This window comes from Bubalus kerabau, chromosome 23 (assembly GCF_029407905.1).
Source record: "Bubalus kerabau isolate K-KA32 ecotype Philippines breed swamp buffalo chromosome 23, PCC_UOA_SB_1v2, whole genome shotgun sequence".
NCBI lineage: Eukaryota > Metazoa > Chordata > Mammalia > Artiodactyla > Bovidae > Bubalus > Bubalus kerabau.
The window spans coordinates 38,260,258-38,281,881 of NC_073646.1; the positions used below are offsets into that span (position 1 = coordinate 38,260,258).

At 42.3% G+C, this 21,624-nt stretch overlaps 1 protein-coding gene across 3 annotated transcripts in view; it reads left to right on the forward strand.

Annotated features, from left to right (window-relative positions):
- Positions 1-21,624, forward strand: part of SMURF1 (SMAD specific E3 ubiquitin protein ligase 1) — a 91,704-nt gene that overhangs the window by 51,756 nt on the left and 18,324 nt on the right. For all 3 annotated transcript variants that reach the window (XM_055562567.1, XM_055562568.1, XM_055562569.1), the window contains exons 2-8: positions 14,396-14,434; positions 15,558-15,666; positions 17,156-17,289; positions 17,438-17,503; positions 18,937-19,012; positions 20,452-20,693; positions 21,424-21,508. In XM_055562567.1, coding sequence (XP_055418542.1) covers positions 14,396-14,434; positions 15,558-15,666; positions 17,156-17,289; positions 17,438-17,503; positions 18,937-19,012; positions 20,452-20,693; positions 21,424-21,508 — 751 coding nt within the window. The remainder of the gene's footprint in view (positions 1-14,395; positions 14,435-15,557; positions 15,667-17,155; positions 17,290-17,437; positions 17,504-18,936; positions 19,013-20,451; positions 20,694-21,423; positions 21,509-21,624) is intronic.

The following is a 21,624-nucleotide window of genomic DNA, read 5'->3' on the forward strand; positions in this document are numbered from 1 at the left end:
TCAGTGGTGACTGTGGATTTGGAGAGTATTTCTAAGACTTTTTGAAGCAATAGCATGAGAACCACTGTTAATGCCATGAAACTCGTGGTCCTTTCCAAAACCACAGGATTGTAGTCAGGAGCTGTCATGGCACAAAGCTCCCTGTGTTTATGGGTTGGCTTGCTGTTACCACTAATTTCTTCTGATAACTTTATGGATTGCTTCAATGAGGATAACTTCAAAGAATATGAGTTTGGAATTTTAACCAGCCTATTAAGAATTCAGGACTCTGAGGGTGCTAATGGGTTTCCCTGGTGACTCAGTGGTAAAGAATCTGCCTGCCAATGTAGGAGCTGTGGGTTTGATCCCTGGATCTGAAAGATCCTCTGGAGAAGGAAGTGGCAACCTGCTCCAGTATTCTTGCCTGGGAAATCCCACGGACAGAGGAGCCTGGCGGGCTGGGATCCCCCATTCTTTGTAGTTTTTATGTGTCTCCCTGATGTTCATGGTTGCTGTCCTGGTCATGGTGTTCTGCAGTTTGGAGGGTTGCAAAGAGTTGGACATGACTTAGTGACTAAACAGCAACAGAGGTGCTGATGGCATCTGATTCCAGCTCCATGTGTCCTGCAGGTGGTTGGCACCGTGATGGCTGGATTTGCCATGAGTTTCACACTTACTGGGCACTGGGATCCACCACATTAGACACGAAGCCAGTAAGTCCATAACCTGGACTAGCCTCGCACCCACGTTGTGTGCTTTCCAGGGTTGGGGTTACAGAGGCTTAGGAGCTGGTGTGCAGCAGGAAGCCTCGTCCTCCGTGGCTCCCATGTGCTCTCAGTCACCCATCTGGAGAATCGCTGCCAGTAAACTGAAAGGCCACATGGTATCTTCTATATGGATGATGTGAATTTTCATTCAAGTTACTTTAAACATCAGGTGATATTACTTCCCAGGGAAAGCAGTATGGCTACTCAAAATAACTTTGATATATTTAAGCCCAATTTTGTAAGACTTAAAAATGTGGGGAAAAAAAATTAATGCAGAGGCCACAGCCAGGGATAAAATGTTTGCAAAGGGTATGTCTGATAAAGGACTGGTAATCCAAAATAATAACTCTTTTTTTTTTTAATTGAGGTATAGTTGACTTATAATAGTAGTTTCAGGTGTACACAGGATGCTTAAAACTCAACGGTAAGAAAACAGCCCACCCACTCAATTAAGAAATAGGCAGATGACCTGAACAGACGTCTCACCATAGAAGATATACAGATGGCCAAAAGCATATGAAACAGTGCTCCACACCATATGTCATCAGGGCAGTGCAAATTAAAACAACGATGAAATTCTGCTGCACACCTATTAGAAGGGCCAAAATCCAAAATACTGACAACATCAAACGCTGGCGAGAATGTGGAGAAATAGGAACTCTTGTTCACTGCCGGTGGGAGCGCAAAATGGGGCAGTCCCTTTGGAGTACAGTTTGGCAGTTCTTTTCAACACTAAACATATCTTTGCCACATAATCCAGGAGCTGTGCTCTTTGGTATTTAACCAAAGGGGATGAAAACAGTCCACAACAAAAAATGATGGAAAAAAAAGTATTTTCGAGACAGGACAAGGAAATTTTTAAACGTGAAATTCTCTTTGCCCGTTTGAGCCCCTTGCCCTCTCCCCTTTGGTGAGCATGGCGCATTTGCATTACATATTAACTAGATCCCCCTAGAAGATACAGGAATGCCTCCTTGCCAGAATAAAAGGCAATTTCCCCCTGGCGCCAGCAAGGTAACTCCTTAGGAGATAACATTCCTTCCCCAACCCTGTAAGGGGCCACAGGAACCCACTGCTGGCCTTGTGGGACAAGGACACTATAATATGTTATTCCCCAAAACTTGTATAACTGTGCCTTGACCTCTAAAAGGTGGAACAGGCCTTATAGCTTTCTGAAAGACTGTCTCCTGGAGTTATAATCCTCAGGTTGGCTCAAAATTGTCCGTTTCTTGTGTTGATTAATTCTTTTGTTGGTAGATGTTTATTGAAGTTTTATTCATAATTGCCAAAACTTGAGAAAGCAGCTCTAGTCCATCCAGACAGTGGAATATTATTCAGTACTAAAAGGAAATGAAAACCACTACAATATTGTAAAGTAATTATCCTCCAATGAAAATAAATAAGTTAATTAAAAAAAATAAAAGGAAATGAATTGCCAAGTCATGGAAAGACAAGGAGGAGCCTTAACTGCTTATTACCAAGTGAAGGAGGTCAATCTGAATAGGGTACACACTGTGTAATTCCAACCATATGATATTCTGAAAAAGACGAAACTATGGGGGTTGTTTAAAGATCAGTGATTGCCAGGAATTTGAAGGAGAGGATGAATAAGCAAAACAACTTTCGGGGCGGTGAGACTACTCTGTGTGATGCTATGTTCGTGGATACGTCAGGCTCTGCAGGATGCACGGCACTGGCAGTGAGCCGTGAGGCCAGCTGTGGGCGTGAGGCGCTGCTGATGCGCCGTGTGGCTGCGCTGACGGTCACAAGGACGGCACTCGGGGGAGGGATCCTGATGGGCGGGAAGGCTGTGCCCGTGGTCAGCGAGAATAAGGGAAGTCTCCCTACTTCCCACTTAATTATGCTGTGAACCTAAAACTGCACTAAAAAATAAAGTCTGCTTTGAAAATACAATTCAGGGCAGTATATGTCAAAGGCAGGAAGCCCTTTAGAAGTTCAGAGAAAGGAGAAATCGCTCTTGGCCTAACGGAAAAAGTTAAGATTTGAGCTGTAACTGAAAGAATGAGTAGAACTGCAATGACTGAATGGTGTTTCCACGTGTGCAACCTTGGCTGAGTTTCTCCTCAGACCCTTAGGTTCTTCCTGGGGTTTGTGGAAGAGGTTGCATAGGTGAAGTGCTTGGGACAGAGTTGAGCAGGAGATAAGTAGAGCTCTCAACAGATACCGACTGAATACCTACTCTATGGGTTTAAAAAAATTTTTTTTATTGAAGTATAGTTGATTTACAGTGTTTCAGGTATATAGCAGAGTGATTCAGATTCTTTTACATTTAGGTTATTACAAGCTACTGACTAGATAGTTCTCCATATATGTAGTGCCGCTGCTGCTGCTGCTGCTGAGTCACTTCAGTCGTGTCCGACTCTGTGCGAGCCCATGGACTGCAGCCCACCAGGCTCCCCCGTCCCTGGGATTCTCCAGGCAAGGACACTGGAGTGGGCTGCCATATGTAGTACTATTTATCTATTAATCCCAAATTCCAAATTAATCCCTCTCCCTGCTTTCCCTTTTGGAAACCATAAGTTTGTTTTCTATGTCTGTGAGTCTGTTTCTGTTTTATAAGTAAGTTCGTTTGTGTCACTTTTTAAGATTCCACATGTAAGTGATATCACATGATATTTGTCTGACTTCATTTAGTACGTTAATCTCGAGATTCATCATCCCTGTTGCTGCAGATGGCCTTATTTTTTATGGCTGAGTACTATTTCATTGTGCTTATATGTGTGTGTGTGTGTATATATATATAGGTGTATATATAGGTACATTATATAGGTACATATAATATACAAAGGGCTTCTCTGGTGGCTCAGACAGTAAAGAATCCGTCCGCAATGCAGGAGACCTGGGTTTGATCCCTAGGTTGGGAAGATCCCCTGGGGAAGGGCATGGCAACCCCCTCCAGTATTCTTACCTGGAGAATCCTATGCACAGAGGAGTCTGGTGGGCTCCAGTCCATGGGTAGCAAAGAGTCGGACACGAGTGAGTGACTAACACATACACACACAATATACATATGTATATATAATATACATATGTATATATAATATACATATATAAACATACACACACACCACATCTTTATCCATTTATCTGTTGTGGACATTTAGGTTGCTTCCATGTCTTGGCTATTGTAAATCATGCACAATTGTTGGACTCACACTCTAGCTCAAAAAAAAAAAAAAAACCACCTGCTTAACTATCACAGAAAGAGGTCAGCATGCAACAGGAAGAAAGGCCCAGTGGTAAAAATTGCTATGTTGTGGTCTGGGAACGGTTAAGTAAACCATACTTGGGTGATAAAGCTGGTTAAGTAGATCAAGAGAAATTTTATTTTGTGTTTTGAACTCCAAAGGGAGCAGTCTGTAGACAGTGGAGATCTTTGAGGTATTATCAAAAAGGATTTTGATAATGTTTTTAAGAATAATTTGAGTTTAAATCAACATAGGAAGCAGGGATTTCAGTTGTGACTCTTCCAATAATTTTGAAATCATTGTAGCAGTCTTTAGCTGGCAGGTCCTTTGTCCATCTAAAATGGACTTGATCAACATTATAAAAGTAAACAAGTTTTTTTCTTTCCTTAGTTTAATATCATGACATTCAAACTTTGCTTCAGATGATTTAACTAATTTGTAAATAAATCATCAGTCTTAAACAGAGTCTTTTTGACACTGGTCTGGGGAAATGAACCCTATAGTCTTTTCTATAGAGATAAACTCCTTTCATCTTGTACTTTTTCATTTATCTACTCAATGGGGTTCTCTCTTTCTTTCTGTTTAGTACCACCTTTATTGAAGTGGAATTCACATACTATAAAACCCACTCATCTTTAGTGCGCCATTCAGTGGTTTGAGTATGCTCACAGAGCTATATAACCACCACCACAATTGCAGAACTTTTATCACCTCCAAAATAAACCCTGTACCCTTAGCTGTCATCCCTGGGTCCCCTCATTTCAACCTCTTTGTAACCATTAATCTACTGAAAAAGAGAATTGAAAACAATTCCTTTTAAAATAGCATCAAAAACAGAAAAATAAATATTTGAAAACCATAAAACATTGAAAGAAAAAGACATCTATGCTTACGAACTGGAGGCATCTGCACGTGTAGCAGTTCAGTTCAGTCGCTCAGTCATGTCCGGCTCTGCGACCCCATGGACTGCAGCACGCCAGGCTTCCCTGTAATCAACGTCTCAGGAGGCTTTATTTGGGGAATTTACAGAGTTTGATCTTCAGATTCATATGGAAATGCAAGAGATCTAGAATAACCAAAACAATCTTAAAAAAACAAGAACAAAATTGGAGATTCACACTTCGCAATTTCAAAACTTACTATTAATACCAAGCCATGGTAGTTATTACAGACTGTCGAGGATAGAAGTATATAAGGATAGAAGTATATAGATCAATGGAACAGAACTGAGAGTCAAGAATAAATCCTCATGTCTTCATTCAGTTGGGTTTCAGCAGTGATGTCGAGACAACTAGAAGGGGGAAAGAGAGGTCTTTCTGTCTCATGGTGCTGGTACAGATAAAAATACTCGGAGGTGAAGATGCAGAGAAATTGGAACTTTTACACATTGCTGTGGGAATGTAAAACTGGGCAGCCAGTTTGGAAGACAATTTGGCAGTTCCTCAAAATGTTAAACATAGACTTACCATATGATCCAGTAATTCCACTCCTAGGTGGGTACCTAAGAGAACTGAAAACATGTTTCTACGTAAAACCTCGTTACATGAATATTCATGCATCATGCACAGTAGCCCAGATGTGGGAACAACTGAAATGTCTATTTTCTGGTGAGTGGATTAAATGAAATATGATATATTCATATAACTGAGTATTATTTGGCAACAAAAAGGAATAAAGTATTGACACTTGCTACAGAGTGAACGAACCTTGAAATCATTATGCTAAATGAAAGAAAGCAGTCATAAAAGGCTGCATACTGCACATGAAGTGTCCACTGTAGGCAAGCATCAATACAAATACAAACAGAGACAGAAAGTAGATTAGTGGTTGCCCGAGGCTAGGACAGGGGCGAAGGGGTGTGTAACCACTAATGGTTCAAGGCTTCTTTGGGAGATTACGAAAATGTTGTGAAATTAAATGGTGGTGATGGTTGTACAACTCTGAATATATTAAAAACCACTGAAATGTATTCATACTTTAAAAGCATGAGTTTTATGGTTTGTCAATTATATCTCAGCAAGTTGTTATATTTTAAAATGTATGCTTAATGAGATACCACTGCTTTACAACTTTTTTTTTTCATTTTCTAGTTAGAAGTAGGATCTAGCAGAGTTAGTTCCCTTTTTATTTTTTTTAAGTCATATTTGTTTGCTTTTACAAAAATATGTGTTTCTCTAGAGTATTCTGGCTTCCTTATGTTTATGTCAACTTGTCACCGTAATTATACCTTTTGGAAACTGTATCAGGATGCGTGCTATAGAGAGCTTGGGCTCTGGAGTCGGTCAGACGCAAGGGAGAGATCTACAGGTTCCATGGGCTTGGGCAAGGGATTGAATCTCACCTCCTCTTGGCCTCCTTATTTGTTGTGTTAAATAAGATATAATCTGTAAAGTGCTATTGATAGTGTTTGGCACAGAGTAAGCTCAATAAATATTAGCAATTGTTACTGTTAGTTTACAGTTAATCATTATTCGATCTCCCTCTCAATGTATGCACGAACTTATGTATGTGTGTATTTTTGTTAATTACATGCCTACGGGTGGAATGGCTGGGCCACGATTTTTTTTTAAATTTAAAATGATCTTGTGAATTCCATATTGGCCACACAGACTGAAAAATTTTAATATGGTGACAAATGCTTTCATTCCTAACACTCAGTTGTCTTAATGAAGGAGCATAATCCAGAATGAAATGCTCTGTGCATTTCATTCACAGATAAATCAAGTTCTTATCTCCATCACTGACTTGCCAAGGTCATCTTGAGCAAGTTGTTCAATCTCCTTTTCTTCTATTTTTCTTGACTAAATTGAGCATAATAATTTCATTCTGACTAATGCTGTGATGTGAATAGTGATTAGCTCCACAATTATAGATGATTTTATGATAAAACTATGCCAAATAATACCTTCACTTCAGTGCTATAGAAAAGTATTACTATAAAATATAGGAAAGAAACGTTACGGGACTTTATTTGAAAAGATTGTGCACTGTGGCTTTTTCTTAGCCGTTTGTGGGGATATTTGCTAAAACTTTGGTCTTCCCTTGCAGTTTTCTATTGACTTTTCTATGCATCAAATTAATAAAGCCTCATGTCAACTCAGTAACTGAAAGAAAACGCAGACAGAACTTTCTCTGGCTATTATTACTTTTTCCTTGTCTATTTGTTTTAGGTCTGGACTGATTATGAGGTTGTAGGAGAGCTTGCTTAATTCTAGCTTTCTTCCCACAACATTCCTTCATTTCCCTTTTACCCTCAGCAGTTACGGCCTTGTTTAAAATGACTTGGCCCGCAGAGCAGTTTGCTTTTATCTTAAGAGTTCTTCAGGAGTCACCTGGGTGGGGTGTTTGGCCTCATGGGAGGTTCTCCTCCTTAACTCTGGATTATCTCCTGTCAGTGGAGTTCATTCACTTTCCTTCTAAGGTGACAATCAGATATGATTTACTTAATGACAAGCTTTTGGGGGTTAAAATTCATTTCCTTCCTGACAAAGTTGAGTTTTATTTTACATCATATAACCTTAGGAAAATAGTCTAAACTTAGGAAGTCAATTTTAAGCAACCGTTTAAAAGGAAAAAAAAAAAAAAATTACCTGACTTGCCTTAAAAGTCAAACCCTCAGGCCTGAGAAGCACCCCAGGACAGGCACCTTTTTGGGTTGGTTTTGTTTAGTTCTTCATGGCATTCTGAACTTGGAACAGGACTTGGCTTCGGGTGGGTCATCAGTGGATGCTTGTTAAATGGATAAACAGATGCACTGCTCAGAGCAGCAGCCTTTACTATGGCTTTTGTTGGTCAAAACATGAGAGTAACTGTCTCATGGGATTGTGGTGTTAGATAAACCTGGCCAGGCTTGTCAGACACTTAGGGTAGTGCCTCATACCTTGTAAGCATCCGATACATTTTAGCTGCTGTTATTAGGTCTGTGAAAGGGAATTAGATAGTATTTGGAACTTTTCACAAAACAATGACAAAGTTTCCAAACCTCCCACTGTGATTCCATCGACAGATTTCCTTGAGTGTGTTTGGCGGCGGCACTCACTGGTCAGGTGGTTGCCAGGGAGACAGTCTGCTTTCCAGGGTGGTTTTGGAAACATCAGTAGCAAACTGCTCCTTAGTTCCTGGTTATAAGATCACTAGGAGCTTTTTAGGAGATGAGATTCTAGACATTGGGGCTGAAGTTTTGATTTTATTTTTTTAAGTTTTGGAGTTTAGTAAATGTCACCATGTTATGGCTCTTGACTAAGGCCGCTTGAAAACAGAAAGAAACATGTAGGGAGACAACATTGATCCTAATAATTAACTGATCGATGAGGTGATTAATTTTGGAGTGTAACTTTAATTATTTAGATAAAACATTCTCTAATGAAAACGTAAATTTTCCTCAGCTTTTCGCAAGGGAAAATGCTTCTACCTAGAAAATTCCCCTGATTCTTCTTGCTGTCTTAGTCCCACTCGAACAAAGTTGAAAAACATCTCATTTACTTTATTTAAGACAGAAATATGATCTGGAGATAGAAATTATTCTAAGTGACAGAGACCTTTAATGAACTAATTTTCTTATCTTGCATAGGCCTGTAATACTTGAGGGAGAAAAGTCAAACCAACCATAGCTTTGGAAATTGCTTCCTATGAGGCCTGTCTCTCTCCTCCACCCAGGAAGTCATCCTCCTGTAGGTTCTGTGGGAAAATCCAGGTGTCAAGGAAAGCAACGTTTTAAGATTAAAATGTAAAAATGTCTTAAAAATTTAAATTTTAAAAAATTGAAAAATGCTCCTCAGTTATAGATTTTCTTTGAATGTAATGGCTTCATTGGTCCATGGAAATCATCCCTTAGGATGTAAAAAAATGACTGTTCATGAAGGAGGGCTTTGTGCAAATATAGTGAAAGTCACTTAGATGTGTCCGACTCTTTGTGACCCTATGGACTATACAGCCCATGGAATTTTCTAGGCCAGAATACTGGAGTGGGTTGCCATTCCCTTCTCCAGGGGATCGTCCCAACCCAGGGATTGAACCCAGGTCTCCCACATTGCAGGCGATTCTCTACCAGCTGAGCCACAAGGGAAGCCCAAGAGACAATCGGGGTTACTATTCCAGTGTTCCGTGTTGTGCTTAGTTACTTAGTCGTGTCCGACTCTTTGGGACCCCATGGGCTGTAGCCTGCCATGCTCCTCTGTCCATGGGGATTCTCTCGGCCAGAATACTGGAGTGGGTAGCCTGTCCTTTCTCCAGGGGAGCTTCCCAACCCAGGAATCAAACTGGGGTCTCCTGCATCGCAGGTGGATTCTTTACAGCCTGAGCCCCCAGAGAAGCCCAAACATAATAAAAAGTCCCAAATACCCTCTGGACTTTTTGTTATTGTTTAGTTGCTAAATCTTGTCTGACTCTTGTGTGACCCCTGGACTTTGTTACTTGTTTTTTTTAACACGAACTATGTTTCTCCCTCACTGTCATCCAACCTCTGGCTTGGAACTGCAGGCAAACACTTTTATCCACAGTGCCAACCAGACGAGACTAATGAAACCTTAAGAAAGAGCATCAACTCCTTCTGAAGAACATGATCTTTCAGAGAGTGGGTGAATCACAAATAGTATTTTGGGGACCCTACGCGTCCGTCAGGGAGCTGGTAGAGAAGCTTGACTTACTAATTGAATGTTAGCAAAACACGTCTTTCCCGTGTATTTTCAGAAGCTAAGTGAACATTATGTAGTTTGTTCTTTCTTTACCCCCCAAATTAGGAAACCGTGGCATATGATTAGGAAATTACTGGATTTAGACCTGATTTGTCCGCAGTAGAGGGCGCCTCAGAGTTGAAGAGAACATGCGGTAGTAGTATACTCCGAAAAAAATCAGCTGCTTTTTCTTGAAAGAGTAATTGTATCTTTTGTTCATTGTTGTAGTTCCAGAATCTTACTTAAAATTGGTACATATCTTTACAATGAGTGGTAGATCCAGACAGAGTGGGATTTTAAGTGCAATAAGTTATCTTTTTTTTTTTTTTTAATAAGTTATCTCTTATCTCATAGAGTGGACAAACAGAATTCTACCACAGGATCACAAAATTTTTCTACTAGGAGAGATCAAATGCCATTAACTAAACTAGATTAATAGTGACCGTAAATGATCTTTGCACAAAATCGAGGCAAAATTATCTTTGTGCTGACGATATTGAAACCCTCGCCACTTTTTGAGGTAACCAAATTCCACTGGAATGAGCCTTAAATGAAAACACTGCTGGTCTTCCATGCTCACAATGCCGGGGCCTGGGTTCAATCCCTGGTCAGCGAACAAGACCCTGCAGGCCTCAGCTAAGGACTAGCACAGCCAAGGAAATACATACATACTTTTTTTTTTTGATTACTTGTTTTGTGCAGAAGAACAAGGATTAATCTTTTTGTTACCAGAATTCTTCCAGTCAAAAGCAATCCAGCATCAGCACCTTGGAAAAACAAGGAAGTGGAAGGAAACAGTACATCACAGGCTCATGGGAAGAGCAGTGAAGAAGATGGCAGGTTGAGAATTATTATAAGACAAGTAATCACTTACCTATACCCAAATCACTATTAGAAAGTGCACCGAAAACCCATAAAAGAACAGATACCTTGATGATTTTTTTTTTAAAGTGCAATGAAAGGCACTCTCCCATTCATCATAACAAAACCCAAGACACATAAGAGTAACCCCTATTAAAAATGTGGAAAACGTTTGTGAGTAGATGAAAATGTTACTTAAAGGCATTTAAAGAAGAATTTAATAACTGGATATATATGCTGCTCTCAAGAATGGGAATACTTAATATTGTAAAGCAGTAAATTCCCCTCAAATTTATTTATGAATTTGTTGAAAACTTGCTCAAAGAAATTCTGAAGTTAAATGGGAAAAAAGGAAGTATGTGAGACCAGCCAGGAAAATGCTATTAAAAAACAAAGGATAACAATGAGATTTTGGAGGCATGCATTTCCTATTTACACATTTGCAAGTTTTCATTTTTTGTAAGTACTTTTGTCCTTACTTTTAAATTAGAGAAACAAGAAATGAAGCACTAACCAGAGCTGTAATAAATTATGGTCCAGCCACAAAAAAGACTGAAGAGTTTGTGTGTGTGTGTGTGTATGTGTATGTATGTATCTCCGTTGAAAGGAAGGGTGTAAAGATTATACTGAAGAGGAAATGTAACTGTATGCCAATAAATCGGTAACTTAAGTGAAACAGACAAATTTCTAGAAAGACACCAACTACCGAGGCCGATTTGAGAAGTGAAAAATGTGACTAGACTTGTGAAGAGATTATGGATTAGGGACTGGAAACACTTTCTACAAAGAAAAGCCCTGGCCTGGCTGGCTCACAGCACACATGAAAAGGTTCCATTATGCGCCATGACCAGGTGGCCTTCAGCTCAGAATGCAGGGTTGGTTTCACGCTGGAAGTCAATTCATGTAAAGCAGCATTATCAATAGGTGGAGGACAAATAGCCATCGGTCATCCCAATAGGTACAGAAAAAGACGCAGACTGAGAGAACAGATTTGTGGACACAGTGGGAAGGAGAGGGTGGGCCGAATGGAGAGAGTAGCATGGAAACATACACGTTACCGTGTGTAAAACAGATGGCCAGTGGGAATGTAATGTGTGAATCAGGGAGCTCAGCCTAGAGGGGTGGGAGGGAGGTGCACGAGGGAGGGGATATATGTGTACCTGTGGCTGAATCATGTTGATGTATGGCAGAAACTAATACAATACTGTAAAGCAATTATCCTTCAATTAAAAAAGTAAAAAAAAAAAAATGTTAAGAAGCCAGTCATGAAATACCACATATTCTATGATTCCATTTATGTGAACTGTCCATTCTAGGCACATCCAGAGACGTAAAGTAGATTAGTGGTGGCTGCGGCTGGTGGGGTTTGCGGTTAATAATGAGTGACTGCTAATAGGCGCAGGATTTCTTTTATGCGATGATGAACATGTTCTAAACTGATGTGCTGATGGTTATACAGCTCAGTGAGTATATTAAAAACCAATAAATTATACACTTCGCTTGGATGAATTGTATAGGAATTTTATCTTGATAAAGTTGTTATATAAGATATACTAAAAGTTTGCAGAACAGTATATTATGAATTTCCTGTAGTTGAAACAGTCGCTAAACCTACGACTTGTACATTGCCTTAGTAGTGATCTTGTGTGCTTCGTCACTCCGGTTGTGTCCGACTCTTTGCGACCCTGTGGACTGTAGCCTGACAGGTTCCTCTGTATGTTTTTGTCAAATAAGGTCACAGTGAAACACTGTATTCTTAAAAATTGGGATGCTATGTATGCATAACACATTGGTGTATTTTCCCTTCATGTCATAGTTTAATCACGTAATGGATCTGGTGGCAAAATTTCTTACCAGCTGTACACGTAACTGTTGTTGTTCCTTTGCTCAGTCGTGTCAACTCTTTGTGACCCCGAGGACTGCAGCACGCCAGGCCTCCCTGTCCACCACCAACTCCCGGAGCTTGCTCAAACTCCTGTGCGTTGAGTCAGTGATGCCATCCAACCATCTCATCCTCTGTCGTCCCCTTCTCCTCTCGCCCTCAATCTTTCCCAGCATCAGGGTCTTTTCTAATGAGTTGGCTCTACGCATCAGGTGGCCAAAGTATTGGAGTTTCAACTTCAGCATCAGTCCCTCCAATGAATATTCAGGACTGATTTCCTTTAGGATTGGCTGGTTTGATCTTCTTGCTGCCCAAGGGACTCTCAGGAGTCTTTTCCAGCACCCCAGCTCAAAAGCATCAATTCTTTGGCTCTCTGCCTTCTTTGTAGTCCAGCTCTCACATCCATACATGACTACTGGAAAAACCACAGCTTTGACTAGACAAAGCTACTTTGTCGGCAAAGTAATGTCTCTGCTTTTTAATATGCTGTTTGGGTTTGTCATCGCTTTTCTTCCAAGGAGCAAGTGTCTTTTAATTTCGTGGCTGCAGTCACCATCTGCAGTGATTTTGGAGCCCAAGAAAATAAAGTCTGTTACTGTTTCCATTGTTTCCCCATCTATTTCCCATGAAGTGATGGGACCGGATGCCATGATCTTTGTTTTTTGAATGTTGAGTTTTAAGCCAACTTTTTCACTTTCCTCTTTGACCTTCATCAAGAGGCTCTTTAGTCCTTCTTCACTTTCTGCCATAAGGGTGGTGTCATCTGCATATCTGAGGTTATTGAGATTTCTCCCCACAGTCTTGATTCTGGCTTGTGCTTCATCCAGCCCGGCATTTCGCATGATGTACTCTGTGTATAAGTTAAGTAAGCAGGGTGACAGTATGTACTATCACATATCCAGGAGTACCTTGATGTACTCCTTCCCAATTTGGAACCAGTCTGTTGTTCCCTGTCAGGTTCTAACTGTTGCTTCTTGACCTGCATACAGGTTTCTCAGGAGGCAGGTAAGGTGGTATAATGTATTGTGTATTTTGCCTTCATATAATAGCTTTAATCATGGAATGGATCTAGTGACAAAATTTCTTACCCACCTCATTAATAAAATTGTAACAATGGCATTTATTGCGTTCTTTCTATATACCAACATTGTGCCACATTCTTAGCATGCATTTTATCATTTGTTTTTCACATTTGATGATGGCCCCGTATTTTCTGTCACTCTCCCGTTCTGTTCTCCAACATACCAGAGCTTACGTTCATAAAATGTGTTATTTAGTCAAATATCAAAGATGCATGGCTCCTCTTATGAGCAGGTGCTCTGAAGAGACAGACTGTAGGTCTTCATTTCAGCTGGTGTTAATGTGATCCTGGCAGTTTCAAGAACCCATTGATAAATCCACCCATGTATGTTTAAGAAAAATTTTTAAGTTTAAACCATTTTGCATTTGTTAACAGTTGATTTCTAACTGAAGGAGAAAACACTTTCTAGTTACTGTCAGTTTTTTGTTTAATATAACACTTAATTTGAAATACAATCAATGGCAAAGATAATTTTGAGGTTTTTTCCCCCCTCCTGCAAATATAGGCTAGCGCCTCAGCCAGTTTGGGCCACTAGCAAAATCCCATCGGCTGGCGGCTTACACAGCGAACGTTTATTTCCCATAGGAGGCTGGAAAAGCCTAAGATGAGGGGGGGGAGATCTGGTTCTGGGCGAAGGCCCTCTTGCTGGCTTGTAGACGGCCACCTCGTGCATCCTCACATGGAGAGCCGAGCGAGGGCATGTGCTGTGGGCCCTTCTTTATAGAGACACGGACCCCCCATCATGCCAGCCCCACCCCCGTGACCTCGGCTAACCCCAAGCACTTCCCAAGGGCACCACCTGTAGATACCTTCACACTATCAGGGCCTGGACCTTCAACATATGGATTTTGGGTGGGGTACAGTTCTGTCCATAGCGACTAACTATGGTGAAAATTTTGTCCATAAATGCTTAACCCTTGCCTTTTTTGTTTGTTTGTTTTTAGTATTATGTGCCAAGAACCTTGCAAAGAAAGACTTCTTCAGTAAGTAAACACCCATTTTTGCTCTCTTACACTATTAATATTCTTCACATATTTCTGAAATTTAAAACTTTTTCAAAAAACACTGGGTGTATTCTCCTATAAGAAAAGACTAGAAACCCACGGTTTGACAAACTTCATTTCCCAGTTGACTACGTCACGGAGGCTGCTTAGCTCCCAGGCACAAAATTTATAACTCAAGCAGGAAAAGCTCTCTCTCGTTCCCTATTCTGGCCACACCCTGTTTTCTCTGCCTTTCCATCCATTAATGTATTGCTTTCTGCTGAAGTGTTCTCCACTCAAATACAGATGAGACATTTTTCTATAAAGCGTCTGAGTTTCAGTAAAACTGATAGTCAAATTTGATAAATTCAATCACACTTGAAAAGTCTTGTAATGAAAGGAATTGTAAAAATAAAAATAATAAATGGAGAGTCATTTTCTTATGAAAGGAATCGCTTAAGGAGCTCACCTACTATAAAGTAGGTGCCCGCAGCAGGAAAATTTTCACACTTTCTGATCCTCACCAGAATGCTTCTTGGTTCCTAAGTGGTAGTATTCACACTTTCAGGTGAAGAAACTGAGGTTCATGGGCTTTATTCAAGGAGCTGAGAAGGTACAGAGGGGTGGATCCCATCCAGGTCTGTCTCTCAGACCCGGCCACCTCTTTGATCTTATAAACCTGTCTGATTCACACTCCAGCAGTTAAGAACCTACCTAATGAAAATGTGGTGAATGCTGCGCCCAGAGATAAAATAGACAAAGACCAGCAAACACAATGTCTAGGTATTATTTTTTAGAAAGTACAAATACATTTATTTGTAGACACTGTTTCCTCCATTCAACTGGTAGTGATCTCCAGAAATGGAAATCCGAATTTAAGCCTGTTTTCAGAGTTTCATTTCTAGTGTCTAAAAATCTGAGGAGGTGTCATTCTGGATTGCTTTTCTTAGAAAGCTTAATGGAAATAACTTACTTTGCTGATCGAAACTAACCTTAAATTTGAGAATGAAATATACCAGGATAGTTAGGTGATCTTGAAGCGCCCTTTACCTGCGGGACCATGTTCTGTGTCGCACTGGTAGGTCTGTCATCTCATCCAGTGTGGCTGTCCCCTCTCCTCCAGGGCTCCCTGACCCTTTTGCAAAGATTGTTGTGGACGGATCTGGGCAGTGCCACTCAACGGACACGGTGAAGAACACACTGGACCCAAAGTGGAACCAGCACTACGATCTGTGAGTTGGATACCCCACAAGGCACTCGGGAATGAAGGGGAGTAGGTGTCTAGCTTGTAAGAGAAGCATTTTTTTAAAAAAGGGATTACCAACTTCTTTCTGGTAACAAACGTGGATGGCCAAAGACACAGTGCCTACTTTGAGAATTCATATACTTGGAAGTTCTTGCATTTGATGTTTTCATACATTTTTTTATGGTTTGCTTCTGTAACTGTGATCTTCAAACATTCAGTCTCCTGGCCCTCTCTAACAGGAAAAAGGGGCTATGGTTCAGGTCCTCTATATGCTACTGTTTTTTGAGCAAAACCATGAGCATAGTTGTAAAACGCATTATTTGAAATGTATTATTATACATATTTATTATGTTGTTTTTGTTGTTTAGTCGCCAAGTCATGTCTGACTCTTTTGCGACTCCATGGATGTAGCCTGCCAGGCTCCTCTGTCCATGGGATTTCCTAGGCAACAATACTAGAGTGGGTTTCCTTCTCTACATATTATACAAATATTTTATACACACACACATATATATATATATGCTGATTTTAAAAATTTTGCTTAGATAGTAAAGAATCTGCCTGCAATGCAGGAGACCCAGGTTTGATCCCTGGGTCAGGAACATTCTCTGGAGAAGGGAATGGCTACCCACTCCAGTATTCTTGCCTGAAGAATTCCATGGGCAGAGGAGTCTGGCTGACTACAGTCCATGGGGTCACAAAAAGTCGGACACAACTGAGCAACTAACACACACACATTTTTTGCAAGAGCAAATAAAGTTTGGTATGAGTGAATGTATATAAGCCCACACACCATCCGACAACTTCTTATATCCATTCATTACGTGGATTGCCCTTTGAAAACCACTATTTTATATTCACCTCTGTTTTCATGTCCTTGCTAAGAAATTTTTGTCAGGTAACGCTGAGTGATTACTGCTTTGTTTTACTACCACACCACAGATTGTGCTGGGTTTGAGGGGGTTTTTAGTAGCTGGATCCTGAGGCCCACTGTGGCACTGGAGGTGGTCTGGAAAGCGGTTGTCAGTCCAAGTCCTGGAAGCCCCCTCATGGCTGACCTGCCCTGAGAAGAAGGGGGTCTCCTGTCCCAGCTCTGCTCTTTTGTGTGCTTTGGGTGGATGGAGGGTTTGAAAGGAGTCCTTTGTTGCAGACTGGTTATTCTCTACGAAGCCTAATTGGTGGGAGCTTATGAATCCTGCCATTATCTTTGAAACTATTAAAATCTAGTAAATCCCTGTTATAGGATTATCATCAGCATGTAGTTATCTCCATGTGCTTCTCACATCATCAGCTGTAGCCCTTTTGCCGCCCATTGAAGTCGGTGACGGATATTCATCGAGTGCCTGTGCTTGTGGATCTAGAGCCAACATTATGTTCAGAGATTCTTCTGGACTAACAAGTCAGTCAAATAGAATCTCGATGGGCTACTGTAATACAGAAATGCAATTAAAGATGAATTTGCACTTTGGTTTCAGATATGTTGGAAAAACGGATTCTATAACCATCAGCGTGTGGAACCACAAGAAGATTCACAAGAAGCAGGGAGCCGGCTTCCTGGGCTGCGTGCGGCTGCTGTCCAACGCCATCAGCAGATTAAAAGATACCGGCTGTAAGAACCCGACGCTTTTCTGCCTCTCAATGCACCGAGGAAGGCTTACGAGCCATCGTTCTGCTTATTACCATTTTTGAATACAGAATTCCTGCCCTCCTCCCTAGTTAACATTCCCCAGGTTAAGTTTTGAATTGTTTGTTTGCAGACCAGCGTTTGGATCTGTGCAAACTAAACCCCTCAGATACTGATGCAGTTCGTGGCCAAATAGTGGGTAAGAACTTTCTCATCTCTAAAGAGATAACTTTTACAGAACTTAACATCCAGCTCTTCATCACTGAGAAAACACACAAAGCCACTGACCCGTGGTGACATACGTGAAGGACAAGCCACATTTGGGGGCCATCTCTCCAGTACCAAAAAGTTTCATCTTGTGTGGTTTTGTTATTTTATCCGGTTCCCTTCATTTAGTCGTTCAAGGTGGAGTTAAAGTGACTAAGGTACACAGAGATGCAGGGTTGTGATTTTAGCTGTAATTTGAGTCCTCACACTTGTCCCGTTACCCAAGCGCGGATGGGAAACATGGCGGCCACGCAGCACGAGCTGAGACAGCTCCACAGGAAGACCGTTACGTACGTAGACGGCAGCGGGGTTTCTGAAGACTTCCGTGTCCTATGATTTTACAGAAGATTGACTTAGAATGAAGAAACGGAACATGCTAATGTTATGAAGTGTTGACTAGACATATTCTGCTGGAAGTTAATTTGTCGGTTAAGCAGTTCCTCCTCTTATCCCACCCCATTCTTATTAGCATTTCAGAGTAACTCAGATATTGACCCTGCATTGCAGGGAATCCAAAAAACCCCATAGTATTTCAGTAGCACACAGAATGACTTACGACCCCAAATCTTTTAGGTCTTGTCTTGTGTAGAACTTGTTGTTCAGTTGCTGAGTTGTGTCTGACTCTTTGCGACGTCAAGGACTACAGCACGCCAGGCTTCCTTGTCCTTCACTATCTTCCAGAGTTTGCTCAAACTCATGTCCGTTAGGTCAGTGATGCCATCCAACCATCTCATCCTCTGTTGCCCCCTTCTCCTCTTGTCCTCAGTCTTTCCCAGCATCAGGGTCTTTTCCATTGAGTCGGCTATGTAGATCTGACCCAGGATAAATGAACAGTGAGTATCCATCCTGCAAACTCTCCTGATGACAGAGTTCTCACTCACTGCCTGTTTGTGATGTCTTCTCTTCTCTGTGGAGAGACATGCAGGGCAAAACCAGTGCCTGGAAGCAACTTCATCCGTGTCTTTGTTGGTTGTACTGGGGACGGAGAGTAGATACACAGATGCGTCTAGACTGTGCAAATAGTGCTCTCTGTGTCCTCATCCAGCATAAGTCAGAATCTTTAAAAAACAAGATAACTTGGAAAAAGTGAATATTGTGTTATTTTTATGGAGAGTGTGGAACACACAGCACCTCCTCCTGTTCCACGTCTGCAGGGAAGGGCCCGGGTGGTATGCAGTGGTGTGGAGCCGCTGAGTGAAATGTCTCATACTTGAACGCACAGGCATGTGTGATGTGAGTGCAGAGACAGACACCTCACTTTAAAAAATAATACCGTATATAAATTATACATTTGTAGTGGCTCACTATATTGCAGTTGTATAAAATATCCCTGGATTTTAATGCAAGATGTCCTTTTCTTTTCAGTCAGTTTACAGACACGAGACCGGATCGGCACTGGCGGCTCCGTGGTGGACTGCAGAGGCCTGCTGGAGAGCGAAGGGTGCGTACCCCCAGGCCGCTGGCACTCGCGCTGCGGGAGAGCGCGCTGCACACCTTTTCACCGCGTTGAATATCTGAGGTGCAGGGAGGGACTTGGGGATACAACTGCGATCCAGTTTCCTTGTCTGTAAAGGAAGCTGTCAAGACTAGTAGGGTCGTGCCCCAAAGACTCAGGGTCCAGTTTAGAGGTTCCCACTGGCCTGAGAGCGTTGGTCAAGAATGATAACTGCAACACATCAAACCAGTCCGTGGAGTTCATGACGATACAGAAAGAAAGAAGTTATAAAAAACCAAACCCCCCAAACCGTCAAGAGCTCTCGTTGGTCACGATCATGATTTTTCGATCCCCAATGAATTAACTCTTAATGCCATTAATAGTTGTTGACACCATCAGGAAAGAGAACCTGACGTGAACATAGATCTTGGAAGTTCCAGGGATGGGAATGGGCTGCCCAGCCCCAGGGGACTATAACAAATCCCATCCAGAAGTGGGGCTCCCTGTAGAGTGTAGCAGACCTAAGCCAGTGTCCAGCAAATACACTGCAAGGAGAATAAGGGAATAAAAAGGAAGGAAGAGAACCCGTAAATTTAATCAACAGGATTTAAGAGGCCCACCTACTAGATGCCGTGTGTGGATCTTTTTGGATCCTGATTAATGAGATAGTGGACTGGTGAAATTTGAATACTGACTGGCATTATGATGACCCATTTTGGGGATCATGCTAATGGTAAAAGGCCCATCTTTCAAAGATATGTGCCGAAATATCTAAGGATGAGATGGTAAAATGTGGGGATTGTTTTCCGAATAATCCACTGGAGGGGGAAGAGCTGGCCACGTGGCCACGGGATGGTATCGGAGGTGGGTGAAGAGTCCAGGGCGTTCACCGAACTAGTCCCTCACTTTGTGTTTCTCGGGAATTTTCCAGTGTAAAACGTTTTTCAAAAGTACTTGCTTAAAAGGGAAAATAGCCTATTAAAGTAAATTGTCTTCACAGTTGTTTAGAGGATGAGGATTTATGTTAAAAGTCACTTTTAAAGTCATTGCAATATTTGATGTAACCAGGAGTTCTATTATAAAATGACAAGGCAAATGGAATGTTTGAATTTGATTCCAAGTCAAGAAAATTGAAATCTCCTTTTCTGAACTTCTTATAGTTCAAGGTTGGTGTTTTCCGACCATTCAGCTATCCCCAAGTTTGAAATCCTACCTTGGCCTCAGTGGCACTTAACACATGGCTTCCTTAGGCCATTGATTCCTCGTGAACAAGTTTGGCTTCCCATTGAAAAAGGACAGGACGAATTTGATGAAACTAAGTCCGGGGGACATTCTGTATTGTCTAAGAGAAGCAGAATAGACGGGTGTGAGAGCGTGGCGTGAACTGGGGTGCGTCCCTGTCTTTGTCGGGTGTTGTCATGTGGGCTGTACTCTGCCCCTTCCAGAACCGTGTATGAAGACTCCGGGCCTGGAAGGCCCCTCAGCTGCTTCATGGAGGAGCCAGCCCCGTACACGGATGGCCCCGGGGCCGCTGCTGGCGGGGGCAACTGCAGGTTTGTGGAATCCCCGAGTCAAGACCAAAGACTTCAGGCTCAGCGACTGCGAAACCCTGAGGTGCGAGGGTCGCTCCAGACGCCGCAGAACCGACCTCACGGCCACCAGTCCCCGGAGCTGCCCGAAGGCTACGGTGAGGGCGCGCACCCGCCATTCCAAGTGCGGTTGGCCACGTGTCCCTCTCCAGTTTCAGACCTTTTCTGGTAACGCGTACCTGCCAGAGCCGCTGATGTTTGCAGAGCTCTGCCCCATGGCGGTTGTGTCAGTGTGATGGTTGACAAATCCTGCTCCTCCTTAATGTATCCTCCCTTGCTCCAAGCTTCTAGGACAGCAATTGTGTGAAGAATGTAGGCAAACAAATGTCAAAGAGAGCCAAGAGGAGCAGGGTGGGGGTCTGGATGAGCCTCTTTGTAGCGCCCTGGGATTTGAACGTGGGAAGGACGGCCTTGGGTAGGAGTGATAAGACTACTACTATCTGTTGTACTAACGTAGAACAGAATCTTTTGACAACCACAGAGGAAGCGCCTAAATGAAGGAGGACCCATGTAGATCCATGTTGGAGGATCCACATAGATGGGGCAGATGAGACCTGAAGTATGAGCTGTTGCAGGGGACAGGGGTGGAGGCAGGATGAGTCCCGAGGTGGCAGGTCGAGGGGTGTGGCTGCCTCTCCAGGTGGGAACAGGAGAAGTAAGATCTGTCCACACGCTGACCCCAGCAAGCCAGGCCCAAGTTCACTCCTGCCCTTCACACCCTTCTCTCGGTCCTTTCAAAGACTGTGGGAAGGAAGCGGGGCCTCCGAGCTCACAGGACTGACCCCTTGGACTGAGTGTCACTGACCATGTCCCCACTGTGTTGTGCAGAGCAGAGAACCACGGTACAGGGCCAGGTGTACTTCCTGCACACGCAGACGGGAGTCAGCACGTGGCACGACCCCAGGATACCCAGGTAGGTTTCCTGAGTGGCTCACCGGCAAGGCTGCGTTCCAGCGGTGCCTGGACCCCCTGGCTGTGGGTGATACAGCCCTTAGGGTATGGAGATGTAGGCTTAGAGGGTGGGCTGTC